The sequence below is a fragment of the Notamacropus eugenii genome, chromosome X, assembly GCF_028372415.1.
Source record: "Notamacropus eugenii isolate mMacEug1 chromosome X, mMacEug1.pri_v2, whole genome shotgun sequence".
Taxonomy (NCBI): domain Eukaryota; kingdom Metazoa; phylum Chordata; class Mammalia; order Diprotodontia; family Macropodidae; genus Notamacropus; species Notamacropus eugenii.
In genome coordinates, this window is record NC_092879.1 from 79,967,867 (window position 1) to 79,984,483 (window position 16,617).

The following is a 16,617-nucleotide window of genomic DNA, read 5'->3' on the forward strand; positions in this document are numbered from 1 at the left end:
AGTGAAATCAAGGAGAAATAAAAAATTGAATTTCTTTAGAGAAATGCAGAATGTAACATTGAGCAAGCAGACAGGTGAATGACTTGCCTGTCATCCTTCTAATCCACTAGCATTTCAGTCTGTCAATTATTTTTTTTAGGAGATGAAAGTCTTTCCCAGAGGTATGAAGACTGTGAGGCGTCAGGTGAGAATGGAGTTTGATACGAACTATTAGGTGTGAGATACATATATAATTATGGTATCAGTAAGTAGAAAATTAAGAAGATTGGGTTTTAGGTCATATTTATACACACGGAGTAGTTGGAACTGGTTGAACTTGCCTGGGTTAAAAAAAAAAATACCAACTTCCCAGATGGTTAAATCATTTAGATATAGTGTTCAGGAAATCATATTATACATGGAAAAATCCCTGGGTTTGGAATTGAAAGACCATGTGTTTAAATCCTGAAGCTGCTGCTTACTAGATATGTCACCTTTAATAGGTCACTTCGTATCTGTGTCCTTCTAAACTATAGGTTTAAGTAGAAATTTCATAAGAAGTAATTTTGTTTAAATGTCAGGCATTTTTATAAGGATCCAGGCACATTATGTGGACCTGGATAGAATTTGTGAGGACACAGATAATGAGAGTTGCTTAAGACCTGCTGCCTGCCTGCCCACCCAACTGCCCAAGAGCTCTTCTGCCCAGATGTCTCGGGCGTCTCAAACTTAGATTGTCCAAATGAACTTTGGTTCATTGTTCCACGTCCCCTTCCCTGCCTTGCCCTGCCCTCCGAATTTCCATGGAGAGTTCTACTCCCCTACCATTCTGGCAGGGCTGGAAGCCTAGAATGTTTTGGACTCTTCCCCTCTCGCTTTCCCCCAACCCCCTTTCCCCAGTCTGTTGCAAATCTCTACCTCCACAGCCTTGCTCAGTCTAGTTCACTTCTCTCCTGAACTATTTCATCTCCATTGGTTCTTACCCCTCTCCGATGAACTGTGCACGTACCATTGCCAAATTGGTGCTTCTAAAGTGCAGATCTGATAGCGCCGCAACCCTGCTCCAAAAACTTCAGTGACTCCCTAGGAGAATATAAGCAGTCCTCAGCCTGTCTTGTATTTGCTTTTGCACTGTTCTTTCTAGCTCCTTGTCCTCAATGTAATCTGTTTCAGTCAAATTGACCTCTTTCCACCCCTGCCTTTGTAAAAGGCTGTAGTGTCTGGAATGCACTCCCTCCTCACATCCACCTCTTAGATTCTCTAGTTTCTTGTGTAAAAGAGTTATTTCGTGTCTTTTATTTTTGCATTACCTTTATTTCCCAATATATTTGTCCTCTGCTCCTAGGAGCTGTCCCTTTTATGGAAGCCCCTTGTGAGTAAGGATTGTTTCATTTACTGTATTTGTATCTCCAGGGCCTAGTACGTAAGAAAAACAAACAATAAAAAAGGGGGAGGGAAGCAGTTCAGCAAAACTAACCAAATCCCACGTGGTGTTGCACAGCATTGGGTACCCATAAACCCAAGCCTTGCAGCTCGGCAAAGAAGGGGGTGATGCGCAGTGTTACTCTCTTATTGGAGGATGAGTTTGGTCCTGATCACTCTCATCTTTCAGTTTTTTTATTGCCCCTTCCGTTTGCATTGATATCACTGTTTTCTTCCGGTTTTATAGACCAACGGGTAGGCCAGGTTTGGGGGGTTTTCTGTGGAATGTGGGTTTGACTGTAATTACGAATCTGGCACATAATTCCTTTTGGTGTGTGTTGAGCAGGGGGTTGAAGGAGAAATGATTGAAAGAGTTTGCAAAAAGCACCTAAGAGGCTTTCTGGTTATATGACCCCTTGGTTCTGCCTCCTAAGTTGCTTTCTTCTAAATGAGACTTTTTGTGAACCTCCTAACTGTAAGTTTTCTCTCCCTCCTGAAATTTAATTTCCATGTATAATCTGTGTTGTATTTACTCAGTGTACATAGCCTATCTGGCCAGTAGAATAGAGGCACTTTGAGGCCAGAAATTGTTTAGATTTGTATCCCCAATACCTGGCACATAGTAGACATTTTTATGTTTGTCATAATCTTCCCCGTTGATGGCAGTACTCACTTCAGTGAGATGATCGATCTTTTGAAGTATTAACTGAAACTCTAAAGAGTGCATAATGTGGTTCTGTGTCCTTGCTGATCTTGGATTTTCCTCCACTGTGTAAGTGCTGAGCATGCTGACTGGGAAGGGTTAAAATGAAAATGATAATTTTTTAAACACGTTGTTTAATGGGGACAGTGCTCTGGAATTTGGGGTTTTGGGGATAGAGTTGTGGTGTTTTTAAAATTAAGACACTTGGCAGTCAAGGCCATTGGAAAATGAGGTAGAAAATCATTATTGATCAGTCTTTTTTTATTGGATTCCTGTGATTTGGGTATTATTGTATTAATTTCTTTGGTAACCAGTGGATTTACCTGGAGCAATTGGTTTGTTTTGTTAAAGACGTAAGGGTTCCTTTTAGTGAAATGGCTTTTGGCTTTGACCCACAGGTGGTAGTTGTTTTTCATTTTTGATTTTTCTTTTAAGCAAGGGAATTTTTCCAGCATGACAAAACTATATGCATATGCAGTCTCAGTCCTTGGAAGGTGATTAATGATGATTTAGCTCTATATTGCAGAAATAATTGTTTTAAGAGAAGTACCTACCACAGAGTCTGAGTCAAGCTGCCATATTGGTTGAACTTATTTTTTAAGCCCTAAATGAAAGCCAGTGCCTGCACCCAGCACATTAATTCACTCCTTCAACCAGATTCCCAACCCTGACAGAGCCTGCCAGTGAAGACTGCCCAGCCAGTAGGAAGACAGACATCAATGAACTAGTGTGTTCAGGTGGACTCTATAAACAGATCCAAATAAAATAGAGTCTTTTTCTGTGTAGGGGAGAGACAGACAGATTGACAGAGGCAGACAAATCAGGAAGCACACCCGAACCCACACTATTCAACTGTTTTTATTAGAAACTTTTATGGTCATCCTGAGTACTTTGGCACATAGACACAGGCGAGATTGTTTGCCAAACTTTTCACTGCCTCTTCTTCCTTTCAGATTTCTTTTGTTGGCCTTCATTGGTAGGTAGGTAGATTGAGGTTTTGGCCTAGTTTTGGGGGGAGTTGCAAAGGGGAGTGGGCCTAGACTTGGTGGGATTTTTTTCATTTCATCTCCATTGTACAAGCAGACTCCATTTCAGGATGGGTAGGGTGGTGGGGTAGTTGTAGGTTGACTTCAAGCACAGTGTATATGATGCTTCTTGTTCAACTTTTCAAAGGGGTAACCTGCTAATATATCCACTAACACATTTGACCAAGATATAATAGAAAATCACCATATATATATATAGCTTAATTGTCTTTCAATTTTTTCAGGCAGTAATTTGGAGACCAGATTAGAAAATAAAGATGGTACCCCAGCACAGTACCTTCAGATTTCTGATAGTCTTAACTCAAATAAGGCACTTAAACAGAAGTCCAAGAAAAGGAAACGAGGAGAAAGCAGACTATGGCAAACAGGTAAAATACTGGGCATTGTGAATCAGGAAAGGGCTCTAAGTCAGGAGAGACTGCCATCCCACCTCCAGCACTTTCCTAGCTGTGTGGCTGGGAGCAAGTCAGTCAGTGTCTCTAGACCTCATTTTATTACCTCTCCAAATGATGCAGAACCTGTAGTTCTTCCTCCAGTAGCATCGTTGGGAGGTACAGAGGAGACAGGATAGATATGTAAAGTGCTGTGGAGAACGTAAAGCAGAACCTATATAGCAATTGTTATTATTTGAATAATGACTCACAAAAAAAAAAATCCTCAAGTGTGTAGTCACTCTCTCTCCACCTCCTTATTTTTTGTGTGCTGGAGGTCACTGTGTGACCAGCAGCGCTTGCTTGCACTCCATGGCCTTTGAAAAAGAGAACATTTAGGTTGGTGACTTCCTGCACTGCACATGGCCACCACACCATGTTAGTTTAGAAAGTATTTTAAAAATAGCCATTTTCCTTAAGGAAGGATCTCCCCAGCAGGCCTCCCCTGCCCCCATCCCGAACATACAGGGAGTTGCATCTAAGATTTGCAGTGCTACCTATCTTCCAATCTGTTGTTGAACTGTTGTCCCAACTTTTATTTTTTTTAATTCAGCTGTTATAATTGGTCCCGATGGGCAGCCCCTGACTGTGTACCCTTGCTGTATTTGTGGGAAGAAGTTTAAATCCAGAGGATTCTTGAAAAGACACATGAAGAATCATCCTGATCATATTATCAAGAAAAAATACCAATGTACAGATTGTGACTTCACAACTAGTAAGAAAGTAAGTTTTCATAACCACTTAGAGAGCCATAAGCTTACAAATAAAGTCGATAAGACTCTTGAACTTACAGAATACACAAAAAGATACAAAGAAGCTAGTCCACTGAGTTCAAATAAGCTTATATTAAGAGACAAAGAATCCAAAATTTATAAATGCAAATTTTGTGACTATGAAACTGCAGAGCAAGGGTTGCTGAATAGACATTTGCTTGCTGTTCATAGCAAAAATTTTCCTCATGTTTGTGTTGAGTGTGGGAAGGGATTCCGGCACCCCTCTGAACTTAAGAAGCACATGAGGACCCACACAGGGGAAAAGCCATACCATTGTCACCATTGTATCTTCCGCTGCGCCGATCAGTCAAATCTGAAAACTCACATGAAAGCCAAACACGGCACGGTTTTGCCATATAAGTGTGAACACTGTCCCCAAGCTTTCTCTGAGGAAGCTGAGCTTCACCAGCACCTGGAATTATTCCAAGGACATAAAACACACCAGTGCCCTCATTGTGAACACAAGAGCACCAATTCAAGTGACCTTAAGCGACATATCATTTCTGTCCATACTAAAGATTTCCCTCACAAATGTGAAGTGTGTGAAAAGGGCTTTCACCGTCCTTCAGAGCTCAAAAAGCATGGTGAAACCCATAAAGGCAAAAAACTTCACCAGTGTAGACACTGTGACTTTAAAACGTCAGATCCTTTTGTGCTCAGTGGCCATATCCTCTCTGTTCACACCCGAGACCTTCCTCTAAAATGTAAAAGGTGCAAGAGAGGATTTAGGCAGCAAACTGAACTTAAGAAGCACATGAAGACCCATAGTGGAAGGAAAATTTATCAGTGTCAGTATTGTGACTACAATACTACAGATGCCTCTGGCTTTAAGCGACATGTTATCTCCATACATACAAAAGACTACCCACATAGATGTGACTACTGCAGAAAGGGATTCCGTAGGCCATCTGAAAAAAATCAACATATAATGAGACACCATAAAGAGACTGTTATGTAAAATTATATATACAAAAATTTGTGTTTGTGTGTGTGTATATATATGTTTAAAAAAATAAGAAAGGAGTTTAGAGACTGGGATATGCTAATTGGAGAAAAAGAAAATCTCATGAACTGTTTCTCCTGGTTCCAAAGTTTGATATTAAATCATAACCTTACATTCTTTGTATTAAAAGACTTAAAAAAAAGTATTAGGGTTGTCAGTGATCTGACAACCCTGAGAGTTGCTCACCACAGCTCAAGCACCATAGGCAGTGGTAGGGGAGCTCCACAGAATGGTTACAGACAGACTGCTGAATGTTTATTTCATAGTATTATATGCATTGTTAGGCAGGAGGGAGACAGAGAGAGAACTGATGGTGCTATTTGGTTGATTTGAAACATTCACCTCCACGGTGCTTGGGAGGTTAGTAACACTTTTCTAGAACAACCAACCTGCACGTCTTATGCAATTTAGGAGTTGGGAAGGCGGAGGTAGGAAAGATGGCAGTTGCTCAGTGATCACTTAGTCATTGGGTTTTTCTATAATACCCGGAATGGGTTTCCAGAAATGGTTGAAGTTTTGTTTGTCCAGTTTTAAAAGCATTTCATTGAGAAGCATTTTTAGGTTAATTCAGGACTTTTTCAAAGCTGAGTTTCAGAGCTGCTAACCTGTTTTGTTATTAGATAGGTTGTTTAAAAGCTAGCAGTAAGTGAAGAGGTCAGAGGCAATATGCCATTGTTGAGAGTAGGGGGGTTGGTGTATATAATTTCCCTTTTGCCTGACGCTACAGTTGAATGTTTTGGATGGCACAGTTTGCAAAAGTATATTTGCATCTTATGTGGATTTGGAAGAAATGGATGCAGCAATAGTGTTGCAGTTCAGCACTATTTTTTTTTTTCCTTAATGTTTTAGGAGCTTATTTAAAAAGTTTAAAAAAATGGTTCAAAGAACACAACTTTGTTAAATGACAGTAAATATTTAGAGATTCTTTTAGGACAGTTTTAGCAAATATGATTATTCTAGTCCTACTTCATTAAATTACAAGGTGCAATTTTATGCCATTGCTGAAAATACCAATTTTATAATATCAACATGCGTTTTTCATTCTGAGGCAGTACTTATGCAGTATTTAACCAGAATAATATGCTGCCAATAGAATTAATTCAAAGATGGATCTTCAGTTTACAGTATATACATTGAAAATATGTCTCCTTTTAAATGATGCTTTGTGTTAGCATGCTGCAAATCAAAATAGCATTTAATAGAACAGGTTGATCTAGGGCTATTTTTAATGAAAAACCTATTCATAAATGTTATGCATATAATGTGTACCTTTACTTTTTTTTTTAAGTTGCTTCATGTTTGCACATAGCTGTTGACCACATGATTTAAAAAATGGAAATTTTGCTTCATTATCTAATGGGGCTTTGTAATTCAGACAACCTTCATTCTTTTGGTTTTGTACCAGATGAGAATCAGTTCTTTGAGAATAAATTTTATATCTTTCTGAAACCTAAAAAGGTTAAATTTAGAATTTGAAACAAAAAACAAGTTTTAATGTGTCTGTAAATGATACACATTCTGTAACATAAAATTGTCACTGTTATGTGGGACTATTATTTCTAAATGTTATTGTAATGAACATACAATAAAAAGTATCTCTTGCACTTGATGTTTTTGATGGAGTCTTTCTTGATTAACTTCTGATGTTTGAAGAATTTTTTTGCATTCATTTTCTTGAAATGTTTCTTTCTTTAGGAAATGACTTTGTTTAAAATTGCTCACTGGTATTTTCTTCGAAAGAAATCTTTTCTAATTTTATTAAGTTGAGATCAAAATAGGATATAAATTGCCAGTAGCGCAGGTCCCAGTGATCCTTCCAACTAATGTTCCCTCCAACTTGTTAAAGTGGCGCCTGACTGGAAACCCAAAGGATCTAGTGCTCTGTGATGATGTATTTGTGAACAAATTTTATGCTCATCAAGTTTTTAAAAAGAGAAATTCAGTTAGGTTCAAATAGGAATTTAGAAACCTAGTTCTCTGGTTTTACAGATTGAGATCACAGGCTCACTAGGAATACTTTTTACCAAGTATCTAGACCTGAAGCACAGGCTAGATGACTTAATATAGTTGTCTAAAGGCAATATGGTATATAGCAGGGGGAAAAAAAACAAAAACATTAGACTAGGAGCAGCCAGGAGACCATCTTGGCTCTGTCCTTGACAGTCTGTGTGACCTAATGGTAAGTGACTCAATCTTTCTGGACCTCAGATGGGGGTGGGGGAAATGGAGAATAGAATGAATCATGTTTCGAGGCCTTCCAGAGAAAGAATTCTGTTCCCTGGAGCTTTGGCTACATGGGAGAAGTGCTTCTGGACAGAAAGTCAAACCCTACTTGGTGAGGTAGGTAGGGACTTCTTTTCCCTGTTCTCCAGTTGGTGGCTCAAACAAACTGACTGTCTTCTGAGATCCCTCCCAGTTCAGTGATCCTGTTACTTCATACATTGAAAATATATTGAAAATTTTACATCTCAATTAGCCTATTCTAGAAAGTTAATGAATGAATTTATAACACTTGTTTGCTTAGCTTTCACTGGAAGGTAACTTCTCATGTTTGTTTCATTTCATGTCTTATTCTGCATAGCTCAGATATTTAATAATCGTTCAGATTTGAAGAACTTTAAAATTTAGGTCGTTAACAAAAGCATGTCTCAAGTTTTTGAAATATGGGGGTCTGTAGAAATTGTCATTCAGAAGCATAACATGTCACTTCGCTGGTTGTGGTATGTCCAAGAGGAGGTATCAAATAAATACCAGCACTTGGGGTAATTTTCCTTTTTTTAAAGGTAATTGTCCCTGTGAATGTGGACTGAAAGGAGGAGTTTTCTTTGTAAAATGTCACACTGCTCCTTTTCTTTTGAAGGTTACAACATCTCAAAAAAAGACCACTTGCAATTTGCATGTTTTTTTATGTGCCATTTCCACTTTATTAAATTTGAAGAGGTTAAGAAAGATAATGAAATCCCATTTAATTTTGACACTATCTTTGCAGTTTGCAGAGATTTAGCCTGTGAAGAGAAAAGGCCTCTTGACAGCCAGTTTCGTTACTCTTCATCACATATTGAATTAAGAACCACAGACCTTTAAATGGTAACATACAGGAGCGTCACTATAACACATACACCATGGAATTTTGGAAGGTGGGTCCACCTTAGACTGTCTCTGGTTGGTTGGTTCTGTTTTGGGGAGGGGATGGGGGAAGGTGGTATTTTTTTAAAATTTGCAACAGCTAAAAGGCCCTGTTTGTAATATAGTAACAAAGCTGTCTTGTGGCATGGACTCAAGTTTTGGCGGGTGTAGTGACACACCCTGAAGCCAAGTCACTGCTCTGTTTCTTGTCACAAGGTAAGGAAAATGCCACCTGTTTGAATTTTCAATCACTGAGCTTCACTTCATATTGTCTGTTTGACTTCCTTCTATCAAATTCATTACCTCTAGGGCCCATAGCCTCTTGTGCCCTAAACTATTAGAAAGAAACCCAGAATATTTAAACCTGCATTTGCTACAATTCCAAAGTTCATCAGGTTTAGATGTAAGCGCAGACCACAACCTTTTATGTCTCCAGTAATATTTCCTTATAAACCATGCACCACATTTAAAATGAATATAATTAGTACTGTACAGAGTGTGTATTGCTTTTTCCCCGATCATTACAAATATTTCTTAAAATGGAAAGTTGATATAATGCAAACTATTAATTTCTTTTGCCAATTCTATGTGAATTTACCAAGAAATGGATGTTTTATCAGGTTTTAAAAAGTATTTCCAGATTCTTGAGTGTCTTGTGGGTGGGGAGGTAGGGGTGTCGTACTCTAAATTTTAGTTAAAGCCAGCAAGAGTTATTTGCTATTTCCATGTCCAAAGCCAGCAAGAGTTATTTGCTATTTCCATGTCCATTTTGGACAGTGCAGTGAAGTTAATGGTGGCTGGAGAGCTGTCACCTTAGTATGCAAATTAGGTGTTTAATCATTTATGTGAGGAAGGGAGCCATTACTTGAGTCCTTTAGTTCTTTGATAGGTACTTAGAACTACCAAAGGACTATATAAAGTTCAGTGAAATTATCTTACTAGTTAAGGAGTTGAGAACTCAACTTTTTCATTACTAAGTAAAGCCAAACCATCACCTGAGATGTCTTCAAGAAATACATACGTAAACTTATAGTATTCCTTTCACTCATAGAGAAAAAAAATAAATCCAAGCTATATAAATAAACACAGGTACTGAGTAAATTGTTTTCCCTCCACCCCCTTTAATCAGTAGTAGTATCTAAAGGAAAGTTGCATGCTTTGTCTAATCCAGGGTGAAATAATAGAATGAAATAAAGTCCCTGGCCCAAAAAGCTAATTCGTTATCTTTGGAAGTATCTTTTTTAAGTAGTAGAGCATGCTCTTGGTATGTCAGCAAATAAAAACTTAAGTACTTCCTGGGTTCCACTGTAAATACATTAGGGAAAACTGCCATCCATATAGAGCCATATTTTCATTAGGTTAGGTGTTATTACGGTTAAAAATTTGGATGAACCTTAATTTCTCATATTTTCCAAGACTAAGCAGTAAACACAGTCATTGGGTGAACTTCGAACAGCGGGTGCTGAATTCATGGCTGAAAGAAAACACAACAATTGTTTAAAGCCTGTTCCTGGTTAGCTGGAGACATGGTTTTCTCTTACTAGTTTGTTAACAAATCAGTGGTGGCATCCATGGACTTTGCATTTACAATGCAATCAGTGCCTTATTTGCTTGGACTTAATTCAGACTGGACCATTTTAATATGAATACCTTGAATCAGGAGGGAACTAGTTTCAACTCCATGGTGTTATTAGTTAGGTACCCTGAAAAAGAAATTCAGGCTTGGGCAAATTTGTAAATACTATCTCCCTCTGGAGATAAACAGGCTGGATGTTTCACTTTTCTTCCCTTGTAACCAAAGGCATTTTTAACATTTTAGAGAAGACTGCCAGACTCTCAGCTGCAATTGGTGAGTGAAGTAAAAGAATGGTGGGTGGGAGGGAAGGGCTCTGGCTCAGCTGTCCTGGGCAGCCTAGAAGAGGCCTCTTCCCTGTAAACTGGCCAGGTAACTGGGGCTTCCTTCCTTCCCCTCTCCTTCATCTTCGTATTCCCTTCCTGCCTTTATTCTTTCCCTCCTTAGCTCCACTTACTAAGAGGTAAGAACTTACACTAGTCCATTTGTCTTCTGTCTTTTCAATGATGACGGTCTGGGTGTCACTGCCAGGGGGGATGTATTCGTAGTCATCATAAAGGAGCCCCAGAATTGGATATTGTGTTCTGTATCTAGAGAAAAGAAAGGGGCATTTTACAAACCAGTGTTTTGTGCTTTCTTTTTTTCCCTTACACAGCTTCTTTCCTTCTAAGACCAAGGCTTCATTTCATTTTGACTGTAACATCCCTGGTTCCTCATTCACCCCTGAAACACCTTTGCTTTGCTATATGGGTACTACTATTCTTGACCCACCAAATGATTATCAAATAATTGCATACAAGAGCACATTACAGATAATTAAGAGAATGTGATGGGGATTCCCAAAACGACTACTTTAAAGGTAATAAAGTTTAAGTAATGTCCACATGACACATTTCTGTTACGAACGCTGGAGAACTTGGAATTCTTTAAGAGCGAATTTGCTGTCACAAAAGCGGGACAGAAGGCGCCTCTGTAAAGAAAGCCAATAAAGACTAATGAAACCGAGCGCTTTTTACTCTACATTCATTAACAGGGTTGGGGAAAACCAAAGATGGAGAATCATTAGGAAGAGCATAGCCATGGAAGAAGTTACCGTAACATGAAAGCAGTTGAGTTTTGGAATATTAGGAAAACACATTACTTTTTAGTGGTGGTGATAGTGGTCCTGCCAGTGCCTGAGGTCTGATTATGAGATGAATATTTTTCTTGCCTCAATTTGGAGAGTTCCTTGTAAATAAAAGAAGATTACAATCATGTAAAGAAAACCATACCCCATGTGTGTAAGTACCTCAAGGAAGTTGCCTGAGGAGAACTAGTTCTAGTTTGCAATCTAAAACAAGGTGGTCTGTGTTTTTCATAGCTAGCACCAGTTTAATGTAATCCCAACGCCATTTACCTGAAGTTTTTAGCGTTTAAAATTGCTCGTTAACCCTTGAAATCTGAGTCAAGAACCACAGGTACGTGATTCCAACTCCTATAAAAATACTGTTGAGTTCTATAGTTTTCTCTCAATCTATGGGAAGTACTTCTCTGTTAAAACTGTCTTCTTCTTTACCTCTGCCTGCCTCTTTAGAAGGCAATCCTTCTCTTCCAGCAAGTGGGTCAGTTCATGCAGCTTGAGCTGATAGTCACTGCAACTTCCTTCCCTTCTTGAGACATCCTTTTGGAACTGGTTCAGTTGTGCCTAAAGTTAAGGAAAAATGGGACAGCACAAGCTCAGTAGCAGTTGGGAAGCAAGAAGCACTCCCTCTCTGCCATACTGGACAGTCAGGAGGTGCATTACCCAGCGTCCAGCCTGTTTATGTAAACAGATAGTGCACTGCTGGGCCATAGTGTCTACAGAGGAGGTACCACCATTCATGGTGCCACTAAGAGCCAAGAACCCAGAGGGCAACTCAGTTCCCTAATGAGGTGTTTGACTAAGACGAGAACAAAGGGGCTCCTACTAAAAGTCTTCCATTTAAGTGTACCCTCAGCTTGCAGATTTCTCTGTCCTTCTCCATCCTCAGGTTCTTCACCATTTCCATGTAATGATTCCCAATCTCATCCATTTTTGCCTGCAGCACAGGACCTGTACAGGTCTCAGACACCTACATGGGACAAAATTACTCTGTAATTAGCATCATTCCTTTCTATAATAATTTAAGATGTTTATAAAGTCCTTTCCACATAACCCTTTCAGGATTTACTCTTACTGTTTCCATTGTACAAATGAGGAAAGTGAGGTTCAGAGGTGAAAGAACAGGTCTGTTCTTTACTTTACCCCATACTTCCTCTACCCAACAAAAATTATAATACCTGTACTCTAAGATTTTTGTTCTCTTGTTCTAGATTTCTTTTACAGTATTCTAATTCCTTTAGTCGGTATTCCATATCTGACTGGCCATGTCGAAGAGAAAGAATGGTTTCCTCCAAGGTTCGACATTTCAAAGTGGAGTCTTGTAATCCTTGCTATAAGGAAAAAGAAAAAAACAGATCCGGGAGACAAATACATGACAAGTAGCCAAATCCTTATTATTCCATCAGTTGATGATTCCGTTGATTTAAAGGTTTTGCTAGGGCCAGTTATTTTAACTGTTCTTGCCACTAGCTAGTTCAGAGTTGGCAGAGACCCCTTAAAAGTCTGTCCAATTTTAACTCCTCATTTCACAGATAAGACTGACAGGCAGGATACTGACAAAATAGAGTAGTAATTCCTTGATGATCTAGTAGTTGTCTAATAATCTTTCTCACAATACATTTCTGGTTAGCCATAGGCCAGATGGACATGAAGAATGACCCTGGCCCATGCCCTAAGTCCCAACCAAAATGTGGGAAGGTTAAACTCCTTCCTCTCTGACCTTGGGCAAGTCAATGATAAATGCTTTACTAATACTATTTTATAGTATTAGTATAATTGAACCCTCAGTTCAACCCTGGGAAGGAGGTGCTATTAGTGATTATCCCATTTTACTGATAGGGAAACTGAGTCAGGCATTAAATGACTTGGCCAGGGTCATCATCATGCAGGCTAAGGTGAAATTTAAATTCAGGTCTTCCTAATTCCAAATCAAGAACTCTCTATCACCAAACTGGACTTAACCTTCTCAGGCCTTAGTGGGACTGTGAAATTCTATGTTCTGGTTATCATACTGTGCCGAGGACAAGAGGCAGAAGGAGCCCAGGAGAGATGTCAAGTTTGGATATTATCTAGAACTCAAGTTATGTAGTCCCTGTCCCTAGGGTCAGAGTTCATTGAGGGCTGCTGGCATTATATATCTGAAATGAATAAGGGGCTTGATTGCCCCAAATAGCTTCCACTTAACTGCAAATAATTGAATTTTGATTAGAACAAGTTGTTCCTAGATTTCAGCTTTGCTTAAAAAAAGGATGTGTGTGCCAGTAACTACATGTAGCAAAAGGTGTCATCAGGAGCTTTGGCCTACCTGCTGTTGGCGGTTATTGGCTCTCACTGATGCCAAGAGCGCTTCGTACTCCTTTATCTGAGTCTCTTTGAATGCCAAGTCTTTCTCAAGTCTTATCTTGTCATTTTCCAGTGACTGAAAAGAAGGTATTTGTTATGATCTCAAATGACAGAAATTTGTTGATGGTCACAGAAATAATACTTTAAAGATCGAAAGAAACTGATTCACTTGTACTTTAAACAGATTTTTCAAAAGTCATGTTACTGAATGTGAAAAACTGCATATCACACGATTTGGATAAATGACGAAGTTCAATAAAAGAACAAAATATTTTAGTGGTTTCCTCTTCCCTCCCCCAACTGACACATGTAAAGATTTCATATTAATGATTCCTCACAGGTGGTGAATTTTCAAATTATATGTGTCTTTACCCCTCAACAATCACATCCAAAGTCTTCCAGAAAGTACTAGCTATAGAAAAAGCATAATATAAAAGATTGAGTTATTTAAAAAGGCTTTCAAAATATAATAAAAGTACTGGGGATAAAAATACAATAAATAAAATAATCCTTACTTGCAAGCTTATGTTTAACATACGAGATGATGTGGTCCATATGTAAATATATATAGCGTAAATTAAAAATGAATAAATATGTACAATGTGCATTAGGAAGAAGGGCACTAGCGGCTGGGGAGGGGGGGTGCAATCAAGCAAGCACAGGTAGAAGACAGAGCTTGAGTTGCATCTTGGACATCTTTGACACTGGGAGACAGGTGAGGAGGAGGGAGTGTGTTCCTCGAAAAACAAATTGAAGATGGAACGTCCTGTGTGAAACAAACCAGTTTGGCTGGACTTCAGAGCACAGGAAGGGAAGTCCAGCTGGGAAGATGGTAATAAAACACTGGATAACAAGATCTGAAAAGACTTCCTTGACAGGCTTGAGTTCTGAGGTGGATGTAATACAATGAAATCCAGTAGGAATAAATGTTCAGTCTTATACTTGGGTTCAAAAAGTTGATTTCCCAAGGGAGGGATGGTTAGAAAGCATTTTGTCTGAAAAAAAAAATGAGGTGAGCAACCAGGACAGTAAGTGGCCTTGAGGTCACATCCTATAAGGATCATTGAAAGTGATCAGAAATGTTTATTTTGTCCAGAGGAGAATTGGGAGACCTAATAACTCCTCGAGTGTGTGAAGAATTGTCAGAAAAAAATGACTGCACGATTGTTCTGTTTGGATATTGAAGAACCAGCAGCTATAGGTAGAAGTTGCAGGGATAAATATAGGCTTGATACTGGGGGAGGGGGAAACTTCCTCCAAATTAGAACTGGAGGTTCTCTCAAGCAGAAAGAATGGCCACTGAGGTCCCTAATTCTGTGATTCTTAAGTTACACAGACATGGTCTATTGAGATAACAATTTAAAAAAATAAGTCTTACTGCCAAGTCGTTTTGGAGATGACCAAGCTCCTCCCGTATGTTGCTGAAGGTGGATAGCACCAGCCGGAGAGACTTGTTGGAGATCTCTCTCATCTGGAAGAGAAGAATGTATTCATTACTTCTACTTTGGCGGGGAGGCATTATTAGTAGGAACTTTCAAAATAGCCAATGCAAGGAGTAGCAAGCCCTGGTGGCCTGGTGCTTTCCTTCACAAGTGAATTTTATTGACAACCTCGTTAACAACTTTTATGGAAAGACGACCTTTGCATGGTCATTTTGGGCAACCTGAAATCAGCAATGCTGCAAGTTAATTCAAAAGCAAAGAGTCAGCTTTGGTATCTTCTGAAGCAAGCAAAGTTCCCTCTAGCAAATTACTAACCATTACTTTGATTGTTTCTTTAATAAATTACTATCCACATTTAACCTCAGAAAAATAAAATACATCTCCTTAGGTATGCTGTTAAATGCAAAAACTGCCTGAAGTGACCACAGGTTTGTTTTCTTTTGTTGGGAATTTCAACTATGTCAGAAATCCCCTCTACCAAGGCAAATTGGAATGGCTGAGGACACTGCCAAGTTAAGTGACTCACCCAAGGTCGCAGAGCCAGGATATGTCCAAAAAGAGGGCATGAACTCAGGGCTTCCTGATTTTAAGGTTAGCACTATCCACTAGTCCATTCAAGAATACTGAAATACCACCAGGTTTAAGTATGACTGGGTTATAAATATGTAGTTGTTTCAAATTAGGTGAGAAGGCCCCCTCCTTCATTCATTTATTTATCTATTTAAAAGAGAAAAGGCAAGGATTCATAGCCTACCATAAGGGACACTGGCCTGGCAAGTTTTGGGTTCCTTTACCAGCAGGGAATATTTTATTAAACTTCAGTCTCCAAACATCCGAGGTGTAGCCTCTATCTTCACACCACTCCTTCCCCAACCCCAGTCATGGTCTTACTAAAAGTCATCTTAAATTTTAGAGGTTATTAACTCCTAGTCTAAGGATTCAGAAAATAGTAGGTCAGAGATGCATAAAATTAGCAATATTTGCAACAGGACTAAGAAGGAAAACCACTGACCGGCCAGCCAAGTGGCTAGGTAGGAACCAAAGCAGGGAAGAAAAGTCTGCCACAGACCAATGCCCAGTCTCTAGTGTAAAGTTCTACAGGCCATGGACATCAGATCAAAGTTCTAGATAGAGTAGCTGACTTGTACTGCTTCACAGGCTTGTGGGAACAGTCGGCCCCACTGCCTCAGAAGATGGGCTTCTGAGATGGGGGGGGCGCAGGGTAGGGAAAGGGAGCACACCCTGGTTCATCTCACCTGCAGAATGTATCGGATTTGCTGTTTTGTGAACTCTGACAGCCCTTTAGGAATCAAGGCTTCGATGTCTTCTGTCTATAAGAGAAAGAGAAAAGCTGAACCTGATTCATTTGGGGGACCAGTGGTAAAACCAGCTTGAACTAGAGGGGGGGAGATCATGGATCATTTGAGGGAGTCCTTTAACTTGGATGCAAAAAAACCTTAGATTTTTATTTTCACTCACCTCTAACTGAAATTTAGCATTTTCTTCAATTATTTTAAAAAATGATTCTGAGAAGGGTTAGTGCCCATGGGCATGCAGTTAGAAGTCCAGGACACACAAGAAGGTTAAGAACCCTTGATGTAGTCTTAGAAGATCTAACACCAATCTAAAAGGTGTTGTAAACTTACTATATATAGT

At 39.2% G+C, this 16,617-nt stretch overlaps 2 protein-coding genes across 39 annotated transcripts in view; one reads left to right on the forward strand and one right to left on the reverse strand.

Annotated features, from left to right (window-relative positions):
* ZNF711 (zinc finger protein 711) overlaps positions 1 to 6,966 on the forward strand; it is a 102,439-nt gene extending 95,473 nt beyond the window's left edge. For 28 of the 38 annotated variants that reach the window (XM_072627144.1, XM_072627145.1, XM_072627161.1 and 25 more), the window contains 3 exons: positions 140 to 184; positions 3,375 to 3,518; positions 4,135 to 6,966. In XM_072627144.1, coding sequence (XP_072483245.1) covers positions 140 to 184; positions 3,375 to 3,518; positions 4,135 to 5,312 — 1,367 coding nt within the window. In that variant the 3' untranslated portion in view covers positions 5,313 to 6,966. Of the gene's footprint in view, positions 1 to 139; positions 185 to 3,057; positions 3,194 to 3,374; positions 3,519 to 4,134 lie in introns of those variants that run through there. The other 10 variants (XM_072627147.1, XM_072627178.1, XM_072627163.1 and 7 more) reach the window with 2 other exon arrangements.
* Positions 6,967 to 8,255: 1,289 nt separating this feature from the next.
* Positions 8,256 to 16,617, reverse strand: part of POF1B (POF1B actin binding protein) — a 54,634-nt gene continuing 46,272 nt past the window's right edge. The window contains exons 8-16 of the mRNA XM_072627186.1: positions 16,218 to 16,292; positions 14,898 to 14,990; positions 13,482 to 13,595; positions 12,355 to 12,507; positions 12,027 to 12,146; positions 11,612 to 11,740; positions 11,198 to 11,283; positions 10,532 to 10,646; positions 8,256 to 9,957 (exon numbers count right to left, since the gene is read on the reverse strand). Coding sequence (XP_072483287.1) covers positions 9,952 to 9,957; positions 10,532 to 10,646; positions 11,198 to 11,283; positions 11,612 to 11,740; positions 12,027 to 12,146; positions 12,355 to 12,507; positions 13,482 to 13,595; positions 14,898 to 14,990; positions 16,218 to 16,292 — 891 coding nt within the window. The 3' untranslated portion in view covers positions 8,256 to 9,951. The remainder of the gene's footprint in view (positions 9,958 to 10,531; positions 10,647 to 11,197; positions 11,284 to 11,611; positions 11,741 to 12,026; positions 12,147 to 12,354; positions 12,508 to 13,481; positions 13,596 to 14,897; positions 14,991 to 16,217; positions 16,293 to 16,617) is intronic.